This window comes from Euleptes europaea, chromosome 10, assembly GCF_029931775.1.
Source record: "Euleptes europaea isolate rEulEur1 chromosome 10, rEulEur1.hap1, whole genome shotgun sequence".
NCBI classification, from domain to species: Eukaryota; Metazoa; Chordata; class Lepidosauria; order Squamata; family Sphaerodactylidae; genus Euleptes; species Euleptes europaea.
In genome coordinates, this window is record NC_079321.1 from 9,834,359 (window position 1) to 9,859,217 (window position 24,859).

The following is a 24,859-nucleotide window of genomic DNA, read 5'->3' on the forward strand; positions in this document are numbered from 1 at the left end:
TACGCTGAGGGTCAGTCCTTTAAGAGGAACTGAACCTTTTGCTCCAGTTGCTCGAGAAAATGCAGACCATTTGTTAAAACGTGGTATAATCTATTTTAGCCTAAGGTGGTACCCGTAAGGGCAGTGCAAAAGGATACGTACCAAGGAGTCCACTGACTGAAGAGAACAGATTGTTTCTATGGTTGAACCATTTTGTAGCTCTTACCTGTCCCATTATGTCAACTCATGACCTCCTCTACTGTACGATGAAAGTTACGGATACAAGAGACTGCCTGGAGCTGGTCCGCAGCCAGTTAAAATGACAGAAAATAGGGGTTTAAAAACAACAATTTATTCCATTTTGGGTTTAGGAAAACGAACACATAAGCTGTATTTGGTTTAGTAAACGACTTCAATTTTCCACAGGAGAGAGAATCCCGTGAAAATCTGCGTCTAGGCCTTTTGGGCCTTCCTGCTCCCAAGAATGACTTTGAAATCGTCCTGCCGGAAAATGCAGAAAAGGAGCTTGAGGATCGCAATGCCGATGATGCCTACATAGAAGATGCAGCAGATATGGATGCTCGCAAACAGGTAGGAATAAGTTCTTGAATTCATACAGTAACCCACCTCCTGATGCCATTCATGCATCTTCCAGAGATGGGCAGGGGGGCAGATTGTTCCCAAATTTTTCCACCAAAGGTTTTCCATGTCTATAGATTCAGTTTTTTTCCATAAAATTAGTATCAAGGAATAGATGCCTCTATTATTGCACAATAGGAGCCAGCGTGGTGTAGTGGTTAAGAGTGGAGGACTCTAATCTGGAGAACTGGGTTTGATTCTCCACTCCTCCACATGAAGCCTGCTGGGCCAGTCACAGTTCTCTCAGAACTTTCTCAGTCCATGTGGAGGCAGGCAGTGGCAGACCATCTCTGAACATCATTTGCCTTGAAAACCCTATGGGGTTGCCATAAGCCAGTTGTCACTTGACAGCACACACACACACATTATCATACAATATTAGGCAAGCTTGGCAGTTTCAAAGTTGCAATTAATGTTTTCCCCCAGAAGATTTATACCTAGGCATTGTGTGAGAGGGTAGGCAGATTTTTCATTGATCTGATAACTGAAGTTGGGAAGAGAAATACAACTAGAAATGCATATAATAATCCTGATTTTAAAAAATCAAGCTGTGAATTCACCTGATTGGTTTTGATTTTACCTGCATGGCCAATGCTGAAATTCTTATGTATATATCTCCTCTCATATGGTGAAAGGGGTGTTGTAACCACCACTTTTAGGTGGTTGCCGGTAACGCTGCAGTCGTGTCACCCAGTGGCCTCCATGTCAGAAAGTTAAATTCTGTTGAAACTGTGGCCAGCCACTCCCATGGAATACGATACACAGTTTTTGGAATGTGCTAAAATTACAGTAGAATCTTATGAAGAGTTCTCCCCATCTAAGGCCACTGATTTCATTGCTCTTGTGTGTGTAAAGTGCTGTCAAATCACAGCCAATTTACGGCGACCCCAGCAAGGGGTTTTCAAGGCAAGTGAGAAGCAGAGGTGGTTCACCATTGCCTTCCTCTGCAGAGTCTTCCTTGGTGGTCTCCCTTCCAAGTAGTGACCCTGCTTAGCTTCCAATATCTGAGGAGATCAGGCTACACCATGCCGCATTCCTTCCCTTAGTTTATATATATATATATGTACTTATGTAAGTGCCATCAAATCACAATTGACTTCTGGGGGCCCAAGCAAGGGGCTTCCAAGGCAAGTGAGAAGCAGAGGGGGTTTGCCATTTCATTCTTCTGCAGAGTCTTCCTTGGTGGTCTCCCTTCCAAGTAATGACCCTGCTTAGCTTCCAAGATCTGACAAGATCAGGCTATACCATGCCACCTTTTCTTCCTTCATTGTGCTTAGGTTAGAGTAACGTAGCATAGGATTGTACTGTTAGTCTGTCTACAATTTTCAATTCCTTTCTCCTATTAAATTTAAACAGTGTAAAGGTAATATATGCTGTATTGTCTTGAAGTTTTTACGTATTATTCCATTAAAAAAATCCCACATGAACTTCTGATTTTGAATATAACAGTTAAACCACACTAAAAAAATTATTTTCCTAATCATTTCAAATATTTATTGCTGTTGGATCATCAAATTACCTTGGGGTACTTTGTCTACTAAAACTGTGAGAACAAATTTGTTAAGTCAGATCAGATGTCGTTTAGGGGGCTGGACATTTTTCTGATTCAGATTTTTTTCCCCTGGGAAACCCATATCACTTCCTCATGGTAACTTAGTTAGAATTGATTTGAGGCTAATTTTTAAATGAGATTCTCAGTGTATGAATGGTTGGTCGGGGTATATTATTGCATCCCAGTTAATATAATATGTCTGCTTCACAGCTACTATCTGGGGTGGGGTCTCCTCCTTGGGGTCTGCCAGTTATCATATCTGGTGAATGAGAATTTAGGGAGGGTCTGTGGCTTAGTGGTAGAGCATCTGATTTGCAGGTAGAATGCTCCAGGTTCAATCACCAGCGATTCCAGTTAAAGGGATTAGGTGGTAGGGGATGTGCAAGACCTCGACCTGTGTCCCTGGAAGAGCTGCTGCCAGTCTGAGTAGACAATTCTGACTTTGATGGACCAAGGGTCTGAATCAATATGAAGCAGTTTCATGTGTTCATTCACATTTGGAGCCAAATTTGGCTATTCATCCTGGGTTCCTGTTTTTCCCTGGAGTGGATCGTTCAGTTTGCTCAGCAGGCACCTTCCTGTTTTCTTATTGGGGCATAGGGGTCTGGATTGTGTAGGGTGATCCTTGGCATGGCCCTCGGTGCCATGCAGTTTGGACAGTGCAGTCCTAGTTACAGTTTCTCCAGTCTAAGCCTGTTGAAATCAGTGTTCTTAGACTGGAGCACCTTTGCATTGGAGTGCACTGTTAGTCTCTCAGTTTTAAGCCTCTCGCTTCCTGTGAAAATGCACTCTTTCCTGTCACACAGCCTTGTTGTCTTATAATAGTTTTCAGTATTGCTAAGAAGCCTTTTTGGGGAGCCTTTGAACAAGTGCCTTAAATGACTTTTTAGGCCATTCGAGAAGCAGAGCGTATAAAGGCCCTCAAGCGGATGCACAAAGCGGTCCAGAAGGATATGCCCAGACCCTCTGAAGTAAGTCTATTTTATTTATCTATTTAGAATATTTCTATGCTGCCTCTTCAGGGTCCTGCTTGAGGCATTATTATAAAACAAATTCAAGATTTTCCTGTCATAATAAAATGTTTAAAGCAAGATAGACCTTGTTGTTAGTTTGCGAAAAGGGTAAACGAGTTGGTATTATAAAGCATGGGACAGAAATCATCTGATGGAAGCCTGGGGCCATATGTGGCCCCCTGATGTGTGCCACATGGGAGGTGGCAGTGGCATCTGTGGCATTCAAATTGGCAGGAGGGTGGGAGATGCAGGCTGAAATGCTAGTCCACCACCCCTTTCTGTCTTCTAGTAGGTCTTCAGGAGAGTCAGTGTTGTGACTAGAGTGGGAAGACCCAGGCTGAAATCCCCATGCAGGCATAAATCTCACTGGTCATTCTGGGACCAGTCACTCTTTCTCTGCCTCACCTTTAACAGTCAGTTATTCTGACTCGTAACATTTAGAGAGAGATGAACTGAAAATTCTTCAAGGCTTTGCTCTTGGCTGTGGTTCACAGTATCATACCTTTCCCTGCTTTATCATATTAGAGAAGGCTTTCACCTCTTCTAACTTGTGATAATACAATGTTATTTCCTGGACGCAGGTCCTCTGTTTCTCTATTCAGGCAACCAGAAAATGAGTTGACACCTGTATTAATCTTTCCATCCTTTATTGGAAAAGCTAAATGTTCTTATTAAACAATACAGTGTACAGTAGAGAACTAAAATTATTGAGCTTACACAAAGTGTAATTAAACAGGCAAGTACAATTATAGATCCTAACATTATTCTAATGCATATCAAAACTAGTTGTCCGTTAGAACAAATCAGAATTCAGCCTCTTGTTCATTGTTCTTAAGGAATGTCAAATAAGGCAAAAGGGTCCCTATGTCTTACCAACAGGGATCCTTCAATCTCTGACTGCTGAGCTCAAGCCAAGGAAAATCTGATTTGGTCTTCACAAGCATGCATAGTTATAGAGAAAACCTATCTTTCTGATTAATCTCTTATCTTAAGTCACTTATCACAATCATGTGACTATTTTTAAGTACTTGGTTGGCTATTGTAATAAGCAAAATCAGCACAAACACATCTGTTCACTTTAACACATGATGAACACATTTCTGAATTAGCTAGGTAGAAGGCCATAAACTGTCTCATCAAAATAACTTTCCCAAAAACTGTCCCAGCTAACATACTTTATCAGCTAAATACTTTCCCAGGCCTAAAAACTGCAAGCAAAGGATGACATAGCTAACAGGTGTCTCCTTGTACTGGGGATGAGATTGTTGCTACTGCGACACACCTACCTCACAGGGTTATTGTGAGGCCGAAACGGGGAAAAGAGCCACGTCCGCCATCCGGAATCCATTGGAGGAAAGTCAGGATAAAAACCTATAGATAGGAGAACTGCTTACTGATAAGCACGATAGTGTAGCCAAGTGAAATGGACGAAAGCAGTAAAAGGCTACTGTATGATGTTAAAAGTATGTGGATTTATGAATAGGCAACCATGTGCTCCTAGATGCATACTGACGCAGCAGAACACTCAAGGATAATCAAGTGTCAATCACGGTTGACTGTGTCTTGTAGCACAGCCTGCTTTTAAAGTGTGGAAAAATTTTTGCGCGTTTTTTGCGTGTTTTGTTTTAGGTAAATGAAACGATCCTGAGACCTTTAAATGTCGAGCCACCTCTAACAGATTTACAGAAGAGCGAAGAGCTGATCAAGAAGGAGATGATCACCATGCTTCATTACGACCTTGTTCATCACCCTTACGGGGAGTTGCCAGGGAGCAAAAAAGGGAAAGCCCCGGGATTTGGAACCAGTAACACAGAGCACATTGTTTACCTTGAACACAGTCCTTACGACAAGTTCCCAAAGGAAGAGCTCAAGAAGGTATGTATTTAAAAATAAACCCTTTTGGTTCAAACTCTTGATCTAATTCCAACCCGTTGGTTCTGGTCCGACCTTCTGGGGCGTATCACCTCTCACTCGTCCCCTCTCCAGGCTAAACATACCCAGCTCCTTCAGCCTTTCCTCATAGGACTTGGCCTCCAGACCCCTCACCATCTTTGTTGCCCTCCTCTGGACACGTTTGAGAGCCAGCGTGGTGTAGTGGTTAAGAGCAGTGGTTTGGAGCAGTGGAGTCTGATCTGGAGAACCGGGTTTGATTCCCCACTCCTCCACATGAGTGGCGGAGGCTAATCTGGTGAACCGGGTTGGTTTCCCCACTCCTCCACATGAAGCCAGCTGGGTGACCTTGGGGGTGTATCTATTATGAGGGAATTCGTCAGAAGCTAATTCTTCCTCTTATTAACACTATGGAAGCCAGTTCAGAGGAAGATAAAATTAAATTCCTCTTATGGGAGGGAGACTCAGTGTTATTTGCAGGTAGCCAAGTATTGCTCTGCAGCAATTAAAATCCACTCGGAAAAGGGTATTAGTGTTAATAAGGTGAATTTTGATTGATTTAATTTTATCTATATTTTGTACAAAGAGATTATTTATCATGTAATCGGTTTTATTGACAAGGTTTGTATCTTTTTTGGCTAATGCCGTAATAATAAATCGAAATACAGCCCAAGATCGCTTTTGCCTTTTTTAGCTTGAGGGTGGCGGTTGTGGTTTTCCCCTTTTGTTTTAGCTCACATCAATAGCACGTGCCGAATTTATCTTGGCTGATGGAGAAATTGCGCGTTGCCAATGCAGGCCCAGTTGGGAAGAGTTAAAAATCGTCATTGATCCTTCCCTTTTGAACAGGCTGAAGATCTCTTGGCACAGGAGATGGAAGTGGTGAAGCAAGGGATGGGGCACGGAGAGCTCTCGAGTGAAGCTTATAACCAGGTGTGGGAAGAATGCTACAGCCAGGTGTTGTACCTCCCCGGACAGAACCGCTACACACGAGCCAACTTGGCCAGTAAAAAAGACAGAATCGAGTCATTGGAGAAGAGATTAGAGGTCAGTGGATGTTTCTGGGTTTTGCTTTTACCTCTGTTTCTGTGGCAAATTTAATGCTTCACAAACAAAACTGACAGGTATTTCATTTAGTGGTGTAATCAGAATTAAGGATTCATCAGACTAGGAACAATACATTTTCAATTTAGATGTGTTTGGGGGAAGTAAGATTGAGTCAGTGTGGTGTGGTTAACAGCGGTGGTTTGGAGCAGTGGAGTCTGATCTGGAGAACCAGGTTTTATTCCCCACTCCTCCACATGAAGCCAGCTGGGTGACCTTGGGCTACTCACAGCTCTCTTAGAGCTCTCTCAGCCCCACCTACCTCACAGGGTGTCTGTTGTGGAGAGGGGAAGGTGATTGTAAACCAGTTTGATTCTTCCTTAAGTGGTAGAAAAAGTCGGCATATAAAAACCAAATCCTCTTCTAACAATGCTCTGGTTGTTATTTCCTGCACATTATTTCCAACTGTATGACAACGCAGCCACTGGGTTTTCTATAGAGCTGCAAAAGGCGCTGGTTACTTTTGAAAAACAAAAATCCTGTCCTCGCCAAGGTTCAAAGTGGTTCAGTAAAATTACTAGCTCTCCTGAGCAAATCCATTACTATCTGGACTAGTATCAGACATTTGATAAAACTTACATTTTTGAAAACAGTTTGCACTGCTTCTCAGGAAGACTAGTGGAATCTTTAACCTTTTCCATCCTTCCTCCTCACTCAGTTTTGTGGCTGCAAGTGTTTCTCTTCTCTTTCCTCTGATAGTTGGAAGAAATGAATATTTTTCTCTTTCCTAATTGTGGGGACAAGGAGCTGATGGAATGTATTCCAGTGTCCATTGGCTCAATGATTCTTTGCTCTTGTCCTGGTTTCTTGGTCCTTCTGCTGGAAGTGGAGTTGGATGTTGAATGTCGATCCTGAGAGCGGAGGCTTTTAAAAATCTCCCCCAAATATGTCCATTTTAAAGCCCTCATGCTCTCAGTGCACATTTTTACATAACTTAAGCCTTTGATGCACTCAAGTCTGCAAGGCAAAAAGAGTGTTCTGGAGAGAGAAGAGCTGCTCCTGAGTCAAGCAAATTTATCAGCAGCAGTCATGCTGTCCCGGTTACTTGGCACTTTATATGGTGGTTGTCTTTGCTGTGCTGGTATTACATTCATAGAATCATTGAGTTGGAAGGGATCACCAGGGTCATCTAGTCCAACCCCCTGCACAATGCAGGAAACTACTTTTCCCCCAGTGACCCCTACTCCATGCCCAGAAGATGGCCAAGGTGCCCTCCCATCATCTACCTAAGGTCATAGAATCAGCACTACTGACAGATGGCCATCTAGCCTCTGCTTAAAAACCTCCAGGGAAGGAGCGCTTACCACCTACCGAGGAAGCCTGTTCCACTGAGGAACTGCTCTGTTAGAAAATTCTTCCTAATGTCTAGACGTTGCTAGGTTCTTCCTTAACATGTGACGTATACAGCAGATATGTGGACCTAAAAGCTTTGTTGGTGTATTGATGGGGGTGAGGAACCAATTGTCTGTAGCTTTATGGCATGTGATCACAACTGGCTTATGAGTGCTGAATGGAAGAGTTTGCTGTGTGCCAAAGAAATAACAGCAAAAAAACTCCATTGCATTTAAAATATGAGCCTTGTACCACATTTCCTTTCTGAGAGGTAGCTGTATTGGTCTGTTGCTACACAATACAGATACCTAAACTATTGTGGTCTGTAGCCTATTCAGGATTATTTCACCATAAAAGTGTTGTTCTGTAAGGTCACTAGACTCCCCTTGTATTTCTGCTGTTGGCCAGCAGAGTGTGCTGTTGCTCTGTGGAACACTTTTCTGATGTGCTCCTATGCTAGGACACAGCTCATGGCTTGCTTAGATACTCTTCAGTGTAAGTTTCTCATAAACCGAAACTGACTATGTAAAAAAGCCAATACAGTTGTGTTTTCTTTGTTCCTCATACTGTGCACATTGCCTTTTAGATTTTCTTCCCCTAACAAAAGGTTGAGTTATGTTAGTGTGTTTTAAATGTGACATTTATTTCTATGAAATTGAGAGCAAGTGTGATGTTTCTTGCTAAAGCATCTAGAATGCATAAATACCTTTTTTTGGGGTGAGAATTCTTCCATGGAGTCACAAGAAATGCATGAGAGAGAACAGTTTTAGCTAGGTTTTTTTTTTCTTCCAAAGACATAGCTACATGTTTGTCACTTAAATCAGACAGTGTCGAAGAGCCGTCTGACCTTTATAACTTATTTAAGTGTTACGCATTTCTGAACTGATGCCCTGCTTAACAAGACGCATCAGCTTTGTGAAGACTCTTCAGAACCTTCCACCTGTATAAAATGCTGCAGCCATGATACTGCAGAGGGTTAAGTTACAAAGAACACATTGCCCTTCTATTGAAACACTTCTAGCTACCTATCTCTCAGCGCAATTCAGAGGGCTCTCCAGATTAGAGCCCACTGCTCCAAACCACTGCTCTTGACCACTACACCACGCTGGAGGCCTGGAAATGGACCCTGAAGGTAATGGGAAGCTTTTCGAACACTGTAACTTTCAAGCTTAAAGAACTTCCACGTTTTAGAATAAGACCAGCTAGGGGATGTACAGTATTGATGGACAAGGGTTGCATGTTTGCATCCTTTCCTTTGTATCCCTTGCTTAGTCTGTCGCTTTGCACATGGTGTGTATGTGGACTTTTTCCTTGTAAAATAACCCCAAAGATTTTGGATTATCGGGAGATGATTGGAAATGTGTGTGTTCTCTTCCCCCCACCCCTCTATTTTTACAAGGGAAACAGCATTTGTTTGCCTCTGCTGAAACCCATTTTATTTTTAAGTAGTGAACGCAGACTACTATTTAAACACATCTCTGCTTGAGTGCTTGGAATTTCGTTCTGGTGTCAGAGCTCTAAAATTTTATGGCGCTTGAAGCTGAAATTGTATGTGGCTGGCAATATTGTAGAGTCAGCGATTTTTAATAAGTAGCCATTGTTACAAGTGTCAAGACTGGTCCCTGACCTTCTTGTGAGGTTCTAAAGACTTCCATGTTAATTTAACAGGAAACAAGGGGAGTCTGTTGTTCAGCAGACTGAGAAGGAAAGAATACTTTGGTGGAAGTCATTCCCTCTCTAGCAGGAGACTTAATTCTAAGTGAAACTGAAATTTTTATCTTTGTGTCCTGTGAGAGCTGCAAAACAAGATACTGTCCCTCTCTGGTGAATATTTTCTTTACAATCCGGCCAACCACCTATTTTGCCCTAGCAGTGTTTGAATACACTTAGGATATCTCGAGACATTTTTGGAAAAGTCTTTTTGAGAAGAAGAAGAAGAGTTGGTTTTTATATGCAGACTTTCTCTACCACTTAAGGAAGAATCAAACCGGCTTACAATCACCTTCCCTTCCCCTCCCCACAACAGACACCCTGTGAGGTAGGTGGGGCTGAGAGAGTGTGACTAGCCCAAGGTCACCCAGCTGGCTTCATGTATAGGAGTGGGGAAATAAATCCAGTCCACCAGATTGGCTTCTGCCGCTCATGTGGAGGAGTGGGGTATCAAACCCAGATCAGAGTCCACTGCTCCAAACCACTGCTCTTAACCAGTACACCACGCTGGCTCTCCAGCCCCTTACCAGTCCAGTATTAGACTTGCGTAATTAAGTTTGCTAATTTCAGTGGGTTTAAGGATGCCCGCTGTGCTGGATTGTGGGTGCGTCTTCACTCACAGGTACATCAGCTGCATGTTGCCTCTGAAATTGGCCCAGATTTAAGTCTTTTTAAATATATGTAAATGTTTATGTAAATGTGTTTCTCATTGTTTGTCCTTGAACTAAATACAGTAGAGTGAGTGGTATGAGATGGATCTTGATGATCACTTCCACCAACAGAAAGGGAGAGCAATTTTAACCAATTCCTTCCCACACACCGTTCTGCAGATCTTCACTTTGCTACCATTCAAATAGATCAGTAAGATGCAGCAGAGAAGAGGGAAGCAGGGAAATTCTGTTCTTCTAACAGCTGTGCCTTCTGTTAGTGAATATTATCATTGGGATCCATTCCTGTAATGGAGCAAATTAACAGCATGCTGAGCCTGGCTCTTAAGTCATCCTTTCCTGTTGTTCACCTGTTTACTTCCCTTAAACACGTGCATTTATACTGGGCATTTTGCAGCATTTTAAAGAGGAATGTGACTCCTAGTTCTTACTTTAGTTCCCAATGTACCGTTGCCCGTGCAGTTTTGCCGTCAAGTCACAGCCAACTTATGGTGACCCCGTAGGGTTTTCAAGGCAAGATGTTCAGAGATGGTTTCCCATTGCCTGCCTCCACATGGGCTGAAAAAGATCTGAGAGAACTGTGTCTGGCCCAAGGTCACCCAGCAGGTTTCATGTGGAGGAGTGGGGAATGGAACCAAGCTCTCCAGATTAAGAGTCTGCCACTCTTAATCAGAAACATTTATTGCGGCATTGCGCCAATAAAAATTAAGAACATAACAGCAATATTACAGTGGATACATTGATATTGTTTAAAAGTTGTGTCATGTTAATTTAAAAGAATATATATAAATTAAAATATTCCCTGATTTGGATAAGAAATAAACATTTTGACACAAATTAAAAAGAAGATTTTTAACTGTTATTTCTTTGACTTTTATTTTACTAAACTTTGACGAAGTTTGTAGATTGCTGATCAGAATTTGGCGATCTCTCTAATTTGTAAGGGAATTTCATCTGAGAGGAGCTTCCTAACCTGAAGTTTTGCCACTCTTAACCACTATACCACGCTCACTCTCTGATGTACCATTACAATCTGTAATAAGTCCAGATAGTTTCCAGTCTGAATGACAAGGAGAGGACTTATCAGTAATTAGCCACTATACCTTTAAATTATTAGCAATTTAAGACTTCAAATTTTACCATTCAGCTTTTAAAAAATATATCCCCACCAACACAGCACGATATCCTTTTAGTGTAAATAAGCCAATTTTTGAAACGTTGAACTTTTACCCTTTATTTAATTTCGTGTCTTTTCCACAATGCACTTTACAAAAAGAAAGGGTGGGGGGAGGAAGCCTTCCTGACATTTTCCATAAAAAACACCTTTTAAAAGCCCAAGCGAATCCAGATGCCTTTTTATAGGAATGACAAATGCTATACCTCTCCCGAGCTATGTTTAGTGACCTTGCAAGAAAGAAAGAAGGAAAGAAAGAGAAAAAGTCAGTTTTAATTAAGGATGCTCCACATGCGGCGTGTTGCAATATTGCTGTAGCAACCCTTCCATTTAGCCATTCAGGTGGTTTCCGACATCTTCTCATAAGTCAGTTACTTGGGTGTGCACAAAGGAATGAATGGCTGCTCTTCTTTTAGCACACTTGTACATACCTGGCCTTTCTGCAGCATCTGAAGTGGCTCGTTATCATTCTACAACCTTCTGGTAGATAACTTTCTGGCTGTTTTGTTTGTAGTACTCCATTTTAATATTGACCAAGGATTCTGGTTTCCATATAACACTTCTAGGGCAGACCGGGAAGCTGATGAAATTGCGCCTTTAAAAACAGCTCTTGTTCATTTAGCAGTCCGGGACAAGCATTGTGTTAAGACTTGCAATATCAGGTTTCTTTTGCTTTAAATCTTGGAGGTGCAGACCACATCATAAAAGTGCTGAAGTGGAAGTAGATTTCAAGCCACGAAAGTTCGCATTAATGTGCTAACAAAGACTTTTTCATCCGTCTTAAAAAAATAAAAATAAACAATGGTAGCTGAGCTCAGAACCTGAATATGATATCCTGGTGCTGTTGAAAGGTCATTGTTACCAGTTTGCGATGGCAGCCACCCATTAAGTGGTTGACATCACTGGAAGACCCAACTAGTCATGATGCATACCTATTCTCTCCAGGATCAGAGGAGCATGCCTATTATATTAGGTGCTGTGGAACACAGGCAGGACAATGCTGCTGCAGTTGTCTTGTTTGTGAGCTTCCTAGAGGCACCTGGTTGGCCACTTTGTGAACAGACTGCTGGACTTGATGGGCCTTGGTCTGATCCAGCATGGCCTTTCTTATGTTAACTAGAAATTGAGTCTTGCCATGCTGTTGCTATCCCCAGCTCATTATTGTGTCTTCCGTAGTTTGCATTGAAACCCAATGTCTGAAAGCCCCAGCACAAGTTTTAGTTACTAATGTACCTCTCCACATTTATATGTTTGTGTGTGTGTAAAGTGCTATCAAGTTGCAGCTGACTTATGGCAAGCCAGTAGGGTTTTCAAGGCAAGAGACTGACAGAGATGGTTTGCCATGGCCTTCCTTTGTATAGCATGCATTTGAGAGGCTAGATATTGATGAGATTTTGAAGGAGCAAAGAAACGTTGTGTGCCCAAAGTGATTAAAGAGTGATTAAATTGCCCTGCATTTTCCTCAAGAATCAGGCTGCCTTTCTATTTTAACCACTCAGACGAGGACTGGCAAGGCCACAATCCAAAGCCCCCAGCCTATCGTGAACTTTACTGGAGGGCACCTGGGGAATTCCCTCTCAGCCTAGCCCACCTCACAGGGTTGTTAGGTTAAAATGGAGTAGGCATCGTATTTTGCCCCTGCCCCAAGGAGCTCAGGGGGCGGCGTTCACGTTCATCCTCACAACCACCCTGTGAGGTAGGTTAGGCTGAGAATAGGTCACCTAGAGGGCTTTGACCCGAACCCGGGTCTCCCTCACCCTAAAGCCCCACCGCCTCCAAGCCCGTCCACCCCCCTCGAGGGATGAAGAGGGGCTCGTAAGTTGCTCTCACCCCGCATCCGCCGAGCCAAACCGACATGGAGGGATCAAAGAAGGATTTGTGGAGCCAAGCCACAGGGTGGGTCAGGATATCTGGCGAAGGGCGAGTCGACTTTCTTCTTCCCCGCCGCCTCCGTCTGGCGCTGCTTCTCCCTCATGAGCCGCCGCAGCTCATCCTGCCCCATGGGCGCCGGCCTCCGCCGCCCCGAAGCCGCCGCCATAACCCTTCTTGCGAGTGAAGCCGCCGCCGCGTCGCAGACAGAATTGTTTTCCATTCAACCTGACAGACGCCATCCTCAATGCTGAGCAGGCTGGGAAGAGGCGGGCCCTGTTACCAGGGAGACCAAAGAGGGGGCGCGACCCCCCAGAAAACACTTTGTGACCCCCTTGGGGGTCGGTACCCACAGGTTGGGAACCACTGTCCTAGAGAGTAGTCAGGGACAGGAGCAATTTAGTATTAATGAGTTTAGGAGCTTACTGTATAGTCATGTATAATCTTGGGCTTTATACTCTTTATTTTATTTATATCCTGCCTTTCACCCCAATGGGGACCCGAAGTGGCTCTCTCCTCTCCTCTGTTTTATCCTCATAACAACCCTGTGAGGTAGGTTAGGCTGAGAGCATGTGACTGGCCCAAGGTCACCCAGCAAGTTTCCAAATGGGGATTTGAACCTGGATTTCCCAGATCCTCCACTGACACTTTAACCACCACACCACTTGCTACATTGGAGGAGGAGAGGGGCTCTGTTGTAACGCACTCTGCGGTTAACTCGTTTTTCCACCAAGCTATGAGTGAGCATAATCTTCCTGCGTGGGGTAACGCCCGGCTTGTGTTTCTGTCACCAGATAAACAGAGGTCACATGACTACAGAAGCCAAGAGGGCCGCCAAGATGGAAAAGAAGCTGAAGATTTTGCTCGGGGGCTATCAGTCTCGTGCCATGGGGCTAATAAAGCAGTTGAATGACTTGTGGGACCAAATCGAGCAAGCTCATCTGGAACTGCGCACCTTTGAGGAATTAAAGAAACATGAAGATGCTGCTATCCCAAGGAGACTGGAGGTAACACTGTGCAGTGCGGGGGTCTTCTGGGCATCTAGAAGGGAGAGGGGTGAAGGGTACATTAAGTATTACAGGATGGTTTGTGGGGTTTTTTGCAATTAAATAACAAAACACTTAGGGTTGCCAACTACCAGGTGGGGCCTGGAGATCTCCTGAGATTACAACAAATCTCTGGGTGACAGAGATCAGTTCACCTGGAGAAAATGGCTGCTTTGGAAGGTGGACTCTATAGCATTCCCCATTGAAGTCCCTCTCCTCCCCAAACCCCACCCTCCTCAAGCTCCACCTCTAAAATCTTCAGGTATTTCCCAATCCTAATTACAAATGAGGCCATGCTATTTTTTTAAAATTTTGCCATCAAGTCACAGTTGACTTATGGTGACTCTGTAGCGTTTTCAAGGCAAGAGATGTTCAGAGGTGGTTTGCCATTGTCTCTCCACATCATGACCCTGGTATTCCTTGGAGGTCTCCCATCCAAATACTTGCTAGTGTCAAGTCTGAGAGTGTATGACTGGCCTAAGGTCACCCAGCAGGTTTCTGTGGCAGAGTAGGGATTCGAACCTGGGTTTCCCAGATCCTAGTCCAACACCTTAACCACTGCATTATGCTGCCTTTCATTACAGGATGTTGCCTCCCCGTAATTTTGTTTGCAAAAGTAGAAAATCAACACTTTAAGGAAATTATAGTCCATTACTTTGATGCTGTCCATTTTATTTAGATTCTTTTGTATTGCCCATTATGATACCTTGTTGTTGTTTTTACTTTGGCCTTTTTCTTGATTTCTTCCTGAATTTTTAAAACACCTCCTGAGAACGGATTTTCTCTCACGCGCTCCCCAAAGCTGTAAAATCACATCCCAGCTTGTGGCGGGTGCATGCGGATATGTATTTTCCCAGGAACTTTAAGTGTGATATCACCATTCTAAGCTTATTCTTCCCTTGGTTAGTAGTAATCCTGGTTGATCAGACCCAGTTTACGCTCGTATGTTACTCATTGATAAAAAACCACTGGTTTCGCCATGTACGGCAAAGTTTTGTGCGGCAGTCTGTAAAATTTGCCAAACACTGATGGTTTAAATGTTAGTAATATATTACACAATTTTTAACATCTTTATTTATTATTCTACTTAACTTGTAATTTCCTTAAATTGTTATCTAACTCATGTTGTGTGGGAGTTAATTTTAATTATTTATTTTACCTGTTTGAACTTTGCAGTGATTTGTGCTGGTCTGTGACTTTACTAAGGGCACTTTCACACATACTGAATAAATCACTTTTAGTCCACTTTCAATGCACTGTAGCGATTGTTTGCAAGTGGGTTTTGCCGTTTCACATAGTGCATTGAAAGTGCATTATTCAGTATGTGTTAAAGCGCACTTACTTACAGTGTGACATCATTTGAGATCTCCTGTGCGTATGGCTGTGTAACATGTTGTAGTGCATTCACGAGCTGTTTTATTCATCTAGTGCCTGAAGGAAGACGTTCAGCGACAACAGGAAAGAGAGAAGGAGCTTCAGCAGAGATTTTCAGAATTCGTGCTGGACAAGGAAATGTTTCAGTCAAAGTATTAAGCTTCACACCGCGCTTCAGCCGTCGGTTGTGGCACTTCTGAAATGCTACAGATACATTTTCCCATCCGTATCTCAAACAAGTTCAAGCAAATTATATTGCATATTGTGTTTTTTTTTTAAGACTGTTTGTTGTACCATGTGTTAAGGTCATGAACCTTTTTTGTTCGGAAGGAGAGAGATGAATTAAAAACAAACAAAAATGGAATTCACACCCTGATCTCCAGTGAGTTCCATTGGCGTGCACTAAAAGTTCTTGTACAAGATAAAAATTCCAGCACTTGGAGTTGCATATGCAGAGACCCTGGCCTGATCAGGCACACATGTGCGCTGTTAACACACGGCTCCCGAACCAGAGGAAGCGAATTATGCCAAACGCCCACTGAAACCAGCAGGGCAAGCTGATGGTGACTAACTTGTACATGTCGTTGCTTTTAAAACCTTGAGCATGACTCATTTTTAAAAAAAAAAAAATTGGGAGGAAGGGCTGTGCTGTATGAAGTCAGCTCTGACAGCACTAAAGGGCAAGTGGGAGGGAAATGAATCCAAGCCCTGCCCCCCCTTGTACACCTCCCCATCTGAGATCTAACAGTGCCAGTGATTTGCGTGGCAGATACACAAAGGCCATTTAGGCAGGGCTGTTTCCTCGGTCACCCCGCCAAATGCTCTTCCTGTGCGTTTCCCCCACGTTTTCCAAATTCTCGCTAAAACAGCATCTGGAAAACAAGGACGAAACATGCTGAGAGAGCAAGGCAACATCTGACGGTCAGGAAAGGCATGCATAATCAGAATGAAGCACCAGAGCCGTCGGGGGTGACTGTGAGGGAAACAGCTCTGTATAAATGGCCAAATTGCTTCAGCACGCACGCAGTTGGCTGCTGGTAAAAGGATCTAGAAATCATGGTCCCAGCATTTTCATATTAAATCACTCATGATCTTATTTTTAGTCACATCGTCATTTGCTAAAGTTACCATTTCCCTGTGCTTCTATTATTTTACCATGGTTAAGATCAGCAATGTATACACATATCGTGTGTGTGTGTGTATGTGTATGTACCAGTGTCTACTGTGGCTCTAATAAATCTGGGAATGCATTAAAAAAAAGTATTGATGTATGCTTATGTCCCATATCTTGAATGGAATCTAAAGCTGTTTATTAAAGAAACTTTGCCAATAGCATAGAGCTTATATGTTTATATTGGACCAAAAAGAGTGAAAAACACCTAGTTCTAAAAGCAAGAGGAAGCTTGGGTGGGAGAGCTTCCTTAAAGACCGTGCCAAAAAAGACCCCCCCCCCCAAAAAGAAAACGTTCTTGGGCTGCAGTTCTGGAAACACTTTCCTGGGATTAAGCCTCATTCAATAAAATGGGGCTTTCTTCTGAGTAGACCCGCTTAGGATTGGCCCTAACGCTCGCTCAGTGATATTACAAGCTTGTGAATGTCAGATTCTTCTCCTCATTACAGTTAAAAGCTGAAATGAAAAATTGAAGCGTAGACGTGAAGTGAGCAAAAACCACAGGAAATTGTTCTCTTGTGAGAATATTGTGAAGGAACTGTCCTGATTTCAGCTGGCCTAGGATTCAGCCTTGCCTGGTTGAGAGGAATAAGTATTTGTGAGAAGGGGGATAGAGCCCTTGAACTCTCTAGGATTCAACATTGGTTGGTTGATTTCCTAATAGAGCAAAATGGGATTAAAATAGATTAAGGCTGAATTTTTAGCTGTGACCAATGATGCTGATATCATCTTCACTTGGATCACAAATTAAGTATTACTGTCCCCAAAATTAACTTGTGCTTTGCCGAGAAAACTCTGTACTACTAAAATCAGTATAAAGTAACCTATAGTTAGCAGTGGTGAAAACATAATTTATTTACAAGATTCTCAGGGTTTAAGCTTTTGAGAGTCCAAGTTCACTTCATCAGATACGAGAAAAAGCGAAGATCTGAGTCCATATATCCAAGCCAGAGGTTGGGTTGCAGAAGGAACTAGTGATGCAGAGGTACAATGCACATTATAATCAGTTTGATTAGAGCAGAGGGGAAATACTTAGGGGCAGAAAATTAGCATCTGTAGTGAGATAAGAGGAGCCCCGTGGCTCAGAGTGGTAAGCTGCAGTGCTGCAGTCCAAGCTCTGCTAATGACCTGAGTTCGATCCTGATGTAAGTTTGACTCAGCCTTCCATCCTTCCGAGCTTGCTGGGGGTAAACGGAAGATGACTGGGGAAAGCACTGGCAAACCACCTGGTAAACAAAGTGCCTAATAAAGGTCAGGATGTGATGTCACCCCATGGTTCAGGAATGACCCGGTGCTTGCACAGGGGACCTTTACCTTTTAGCGAGATAAGAAACCTATGTCCCTATTCAGCCCTGGGAGGGATCCATTGTTCTGAGCTTGTGAATGAACACAGTTCTGCAATTTTGCATCGTAATCTCCATTTAAAACTTCTCTAAAGTGCTGCTGGACTCTAATTGTTCTACCGCAGACCATCATAGCTACCCTCTGAAAGTAAAGGGTCTGTCTCTAACACAAAGTCAGTCACCTGAATTGCCTTCAGTGCCACAAACGGGTTGCAGTAGGTAGAAAAGTTGGCTTCAGAGGTCAAGTTCTTTACTCCTTATTGTTTCTTGTTCTCTGCAAGATTAGGAATTTCTCTATCTTCGGGTATCAGACAAGAAGGGGAGATACCTGGAAGGCTGGGAACACCTTTCCTTTTCCTGTTGTTTCAAGGGGGAGGGACTGTTCCAAAGGATTTGGAACACCCTCATGGGAGTCACAATGAACACAGATTTGCAGTGGGAAACTTGCTTTTTTTTAGTTTGTGAGCTACCCAAACAAGATTAATGGACAAACAACGCCTAGTAAAATCAGACTGAGGATGCCCTTGGCAATTTAAAGATGGATGGGTGAAGGTGTGTGATTGCCAACCTCCAGCTACTAGCGGGAGATCCCCTGCTATTACAACTCCTCTCCAGCCGATAGGGATCTGTTCACCTGGAGAAAATGGCTGCTTTGGCAATTGGGCTGTATGGCATTGAAGTCCCTCCCCAAAGCCCGCCCTCCTCAGGCTCCGCCCCCAAAACCTCCCGCTGGTGGCGAAGAGGGACCTGGCAATCCTATGTGTGTGTGTGTATTCTGTATTAAATAGTCAGATGAGTGAAATTTGATGTTCCTAATAGATGCCAGCAGTTTTCTCAGCTAAGCAATGAACAATAGGTAATGGTGGGGGGGGGGGGAATCGCCTGCATCTGGTTTGGCCAAAGTATAAGCATGAGGGGTGCCCTTCCCTTTCTCTCTCTCTCCCCCCGCCCCCATGATGTTTAAAGCCTGCTGCTTTGTGCAGAAATCTCTTTCAGGTTAAAGTCAACGGTTTGGGGTATATCGGTTTAGACAGGCCCTGCCTCATTAGATCATTTTAATGTCCGCAGGTTAGAACTAAGATTCTGATGTATTCAAATTACTTAAAGATCCCTCCAAAGAGGCAGAAATAGTTCTTTAAAATCACTCTGTCCATCATTGGCATTTATGAATTGTGATGCCTGGGAATGAAGGCGATATTTCTTATTGATTCGGTACATATGTTGCATGGAATCCCTGCCAAATACGCGCTTCAGGTAAATGCCTCCAGGGGTTTGGGTCAGTGTTCGTCTTGCTTCTCCTTCCCTGCCTCTCGCCAACCAGTGCACATGTGGGGCACATGCTGAATCTTCATTGCTCTGGTAACCATCATTTAGTACATAGTTATCCATGCTGAGGCTGTCTAGTAATTTTTTGAGAGAATTGTTTTAAGAAAGTTCCCTTGTCAAGAAACTTGGGGTTTGATTCGCTACAGTCAGGAGAGATACATTGGTTTTAAGCACTCATGCAAGATACATTTTTCTCTTTGGAGATAACTGTTGTTTAAGAAAAGCACATATATGTGAGTTTCATGTTCCCCAAGTACATAGATTAGGCAGTGATATGCATACCATTTGCCCCCGTTCATGTACTTGCTACAAAGTATGCACATTTTAAGATGTAAAGTTTTAAGACGTAACTTCATAAATTCATAAAGAGGAAAGACAGTAGGAAGAAGAGTTGGTTTTTATATGCCGACTTTCCCACTTAAGTAAGAACCTTACAATCTCCTTCCCTTCCCCTCCCCACAACAGACACCCTGTGAGGTAGGTGAGGCTGAGAGAGTGTGACTCGCCCAAGGTCACCCAGCAGGCTTCGTGCGGTGGAACGGGAAAACAAATCGTTCACCAGATTAGCCTCCGCCGCTCATGTGGAGGAGTGGGGAATCAAACTCGGTTCTCCAGAGCAGACTCCACCACTCCAAAACACCGCTTTTATCCACTACACCACACTGGCTCTCATGCTAGAGCTGGAGATCTCGAGCTAGTACCTGGAGGTTGGCAACCCTACTGGTTCCTGAGAGGCTGGGTTTTATATCTTGGGGAGGTAGCAAGGAGAGGAAACACAATTTTACACACAGGGAAGCATGCAACACATATGTGAGAACACACAGAACCAGTGCACGAATGTGACAGGCTCTAGTTCACAAAAGCGTATGCTGGAATAAAAACAGGATAGTGGCTAAGGGGTCATAACATTCCTGATTAAAACAGTGATATATCTTTTTAATGGCTCATAGTCTGTTGATGAGTGCTTACATATTGTTTTTTGTTGAATGGGACTAACACAGAAATAGATTTCCAAACACCATTACTGAAGGATAAATTTCTGAGAACCTAATTGATACTCTCATCAGATCTCAGAAGCTAAGCAAGGTCAGCCCTGGTTACTACTTGGATGGGAGACCACCAAGCAATGCCAGGGTTGTTGTGCAGAGGAAGGCACTGGCAAACTACCTCTGTTAAATTGGGCACTTTCACACATGCCAAATAATGCACTTTCAATCCACTTTCAGTACAGTTTAACAATAATCATTTGCAAGTGGATTTTGCCAGTTCACACAGTAAAATCCACCTTCAAAGTGCATTGAAAGTGGATTGAAAGTGCATTATTTGGGCTGTGTAAATAGCACCATAAAAACCAGCTTCAAAGTGCATTGAAAGTGGGTTGAAAGTGCATTATTCAGTATGTGTGAAAGTCTCTTGCCTTGAAAACTACGGGGTGTCACTATAAATTGGCTGCAACCCTATGGTCACCATGAGTCAGCTGTGACTTGAGGGCCCTTTACACACACACACACACACACACACACACAATTTACAGCCTTTATCCAGTGGCAAGAGGAAAGTTAACAAGAGAACCTTTCTTTCTCTCAACTTTGTAATGTGAGGTCAGAAATGGAACAGCCTAAATTGGTTTCTGAGCAGCTTGAATGGCCAAGAGCCAGCGTGGTGTAGTGGTCAGAAGTGGTGGACTCTAACCTGAGGAACCGGGTTTGATTCCCCACTCCTCCACATGAGCGGCTGATTCTAATCTGGTGAGCCAGGTTGGTTTCCCCACTCCTGCACATGAAGCCAGGTGGGTGACCTTGGGCTAGTCACAGTTCTCTTTGAGCTCTCTCATCCCACCTAAGGGAAGTTAGTGTCTTTCTTGGAATCATAATTATGTTCACAGTCACAGGTGTGCTATCTGCAGCTGTTGAGATTGAGCACTCCACGGAGGAAAAAGGCACGTGTGTCCAGCCGATAAGTGGAAGGGTCTGGACATAGGTGGTCTCCTCATAATGCATATTGTAATGCTGATGCAAAAAAATTCTTAGTAGAGGAGAAATCACTGCTCTGTTTACAGTTTGGGCCAACGTGGTGTAGTGGTTAAGAGTGGTGGTTTGGAGCGGTGGACTCTGATCTGGAGAACCAGGTTTGATTCCCCACTCCTCCACATGAGCGGCGGAGGCTAATCTCCTACACATGAAGCCTGCTGGGTGACCTTGGGCTAGTCACACTCTCTCAGCTCCACCTACCTCACAGGGTGTCTGTTGTGGGGAGGGGAAGGGAAGGTGATTGTAAGCTGGTTTGATTCTTCCTGAAGTGGGAGAGAAAGTCAGCATATAAAAACTAACTCTTCTCCTCCTCATCCTCCTCCTCTCTGAAAAAGCTTTGATAATTCAACGCCGAAGGAAGAGTCCCTCCCGCCGAATTGCTTTGCTTGTGATGTCCAAAGCCGGTCTTCCTTTCAGCTCTCCCATCAAAGCCCTGGCCAGGCTAGGGGAGGCCCTGCTAGATCCCTTGGTGCTCCCAGTGGAAGGCGGTATATTGGCCACACTGTGGAACTGTGCTGTAGGAGGCCATGATTAATTCATGATCAGCTCATCCCCTCTCATAAAAGATGGCTTTTTACTGCCGTCCGATGCTTTGAGCAACCGGACCACAGCACTACAGTGATTTATTTTTATAACAAGGTTTGAACTGGTTTCAAACATTTTGAGTTTGCATTTTAAAATATCAATTTCCTTGCCAATGGTATATCCACATATTTGCTCAGCATACACTCTACCTGTGACTTTGATTGATGACTCTCCCCCCCCCCCTTCCAAACCTACGATCAGTAAATGGTCCAAGACTTAGTTGGTTAAGCAAAATTCTCTGGTGGGGAGTAGTACGCTTGTTCACACACTATTGCCTTATTTTTTTCCCCTTACTCTAGTATTACTTGAGTGGTCGTGGGAGGCCTGGTGAGAAACATACCAGCCTTTCATGCGCCAACATGCAAAAAGATCTGGCATGAAAAGGAGAAACCACAAAGCTTTTCTGGCTTTAGGAAGTTACACACGTCTTGATGTGTATCTTCTACCCCCATTTCCAACTAGTTCCCTACAATGTACTGTACTTCCGTTCCCTACAAAGGACACTGCCATGTTTACTGAATGAGTTATATCAAATACTGGACCTCCGTGTTGGTCCTGGGGGCCAAAATCCCATATCGTCATATGGAAAATCAAAGGAACATGGTCTGTGGTACATCTGGTATCTGCAGAAGGAAGACCTGATCAGGAAATCATTAGGATTTAGAACAGTAAGGTTACCAACCTCCAGGCACTAGCAGGAGATCTCCTGCTATTACAACTGATCTCCAGCGGACAGATCAGTTCCCCTGGAGAAAATGGCCACTTTGGCCATTGGACTCTATGGCATTGAAGTCCCTCCCCTCCCCAAACCCCACCCTGTTCAGGCTCCGCCCCCAAAATCTCCCTCCAGTGGCAAAGAGGGATCTGGCAACCCTATAGAACAGTGATAGTGACTTGGTGAGACTTGGAGGGGGGGGGCACCAGAAGCACTAGTGTGATATCACTTTTGAGAAAAACCCAAAGTGATGTCACACCTCTCTAGGAATTTTCAGAAAATCTATGGTAAAACCATAGTTTCCAACAATGTTGATGTTGCTTTGGGGATTTTTTTTTCCTGGGAAGTGGTATCATGATGTTGCCTGATGCTGATTTTTTAAAATTATTTTTCTCCTGCTGGTAGGGTTGCCAACCTCCAGGTAGTAGCTGGAGATCTCCCGCTATTACAACTGATCTCCAGCCAAGGGGTGTTAAGTTCACCTGGAGAAAATGGCCAACTGGACTATGGCATTGAAGTCCCTCCCCTCCCCAAATCCCGCCCTCCTCAAGCTCCACCCCAAAAACCTCCCGCCGGTGGTGACGAGGGACCTGCCAACCCTAGTCTGAACCTTTATTTAGGGCCTGGGTCTCTTAGGCCTGAATATAATCGGGAAAGAAGTAGCTGACCTCACTATCCTGTCTAACTGGCCTTTCCTCTTACTGCACCCTGCAGGGTCTTCTCTTCTTTTTGTGCACTAGACTTTGCGTACTCCAGCATGCAGAAATGACTAAATGGGCATGTGTCCAAGCCAGAGGGCAGCACAGCATCTGCCTTCAAGTACATTGATAGAAAAATAAACTTGGCTTGGGTGCTACTGGAGCAGTTAACAGTATAAAGATTAACACCCAACCTGGTGTTTTGTTTGCAGTGTTGTGATTATGGTGCCCTCTGGAGACCGGCTTCTGTAATGCACTCTGTCTTTTCCTTCTGATTTGATTTATTTATTTAATGTGAACTCAGCAGGTTTGTTCCAGGAGTGGTAGCTCTTTCCCCCTGTGTAAGGAGCCTTCCCTATATGTAAGAGGCTCAGAAGAGGAAAGTGATACCACTAGTATTAAGGTTACCAATAAGGTTGCCAGGTCCCTCTTTGCTACCGATGGGAGATTTTGGGGGCCGAGCCTGAAGAGGGTGGGGTTTGGGGAGGGGAGGGACTTCAATGCTATAGAGTCCAATGGCCAAAGTGGCCATTTTCTCCAGGGGAGCTGATCTCTATCGGCTGGAGTTCAGTTGTAATAGCAGGAGATCTCCAGCTACTCCCTGGAGGTTGGCAGCCCTAGTTATCAACCTCCAGGTAGTGGCTGGAGATCTCCTGGGATTACAACTGATCCTCAGGTGTTAGAGATGAGTTCACCAGGAGAAAATGGCTGCTTTGGAAGGTAGACATTATATCCTTTGGAAGGTAGACATTATACCTGCTTTGGAAGGTATAAGTTCCCTCCCCTTCCCAAACCCCGCCCTTCCCAGGCTTCACCTCTAAGATCTCCAGGTATTTCCTAACCCAGAGCTGACAACCCTAAGTAACCCTTCACCTAGAGGGAATAGTGTGACCAACCACAAGGTGGGCTGGGAGTTTCCCCAGAGTTACAACTGATCTCAGACTGTCAGGTTGCCAACAGATCTGCCAAAAACAAAAGGCCCTGCCCCTTTAATAGATAGGGTTGCCAACCTCCAGGTAGTAGCTGGAGATCTCCTGCTATTACAACTGATCTCCAGCTCATAGATTCCTCCCCTCCCGAGAGGTGGACCTACATTTTGGGGGCCCTGAAGCTTGAACTGTTAAGGGGTCCCCTTCGCAACCAGCAACAGTAGGGCAACATCCAATAAGGTCCAAAGGGCCTTGCTGCCCTTGCAAGGACTCTGAGGCCCAAATGGCGGAGAACAGGGTGGTGGGTATGGTTGCCCGATCCCTCTTTGCTACTGGCAGGAGGGTTTGGGGGCGGAGCCTAAGGAAGGCAGGGTTTGGGGAGGGGAGGGATTTAAATGCCATAGAGTCCCATTGTCAAAGCAGCCATTTTCTCCAGGGGAACTGATCTCTATCGGCTGGAGATCAGTTATAATAGCAGAAGATCTCCAGCTGGTTCCTGGAAGTTGGCAACCCTAGTGGTGGGATGGAGTCCTTGAAAATGGGCTATACAGTGAGCCCGTTCCCACAAGCAACAAGGGCTGAGTAACCGCGGTTATCTTCTTCAGTGGGGTTGTTCTATGGCAGATGAATAGGTTCATTCTCTAATAGAAAGGCAGAAGGTCATCCATCAGAGGGGGCTTGTTAGGCTAAAGAGGTGAAAATTTGATTTTTG

The 24,859-nt window shown here is 44.0% G+C and overlaps 1 protein-coding gene across 1 annotated transcript in view; it reads left to right on the top strand.

Moving 5' to 3' along the window:
* The window catches only part of CDC5L (cell division cycle 5 like), a 30,955-nt gene extending 15,441 nt beyond the window's left edge, over window positions 1-15,514 (top strand). The window contains exons 11-16 of the mRNA XM_056856661.1: window positions 406-570; window positions 3,061-3,141; window positions 4,813-5,058; window positions 5,923-6,120; window positions 13,725-13,937; window positions 15,405-15,514. Of these exons, the coding sequence (XP_056712639.1) occupies window positions 406-570; window positions 3,061-3,141; window positions 4,813-5,058; window positions 5,923-6,120; window positions 13,725-13,937; window positions 15,405-15,509 (1,008 nt within the window). The 3' untranslated portion in view covers window positions 15,510-15,514. The remainder of the gene's footprint in view (window positions 1-405; window positions 571-3,060; window positions 3,142-4,812; window positions 5,059-5,922; window positions 6,121-13,724; window positions 13,938-15,404) is intronic.
* Window positions 15,515-24,859: the final 9,345 nt, after the last annotated feature.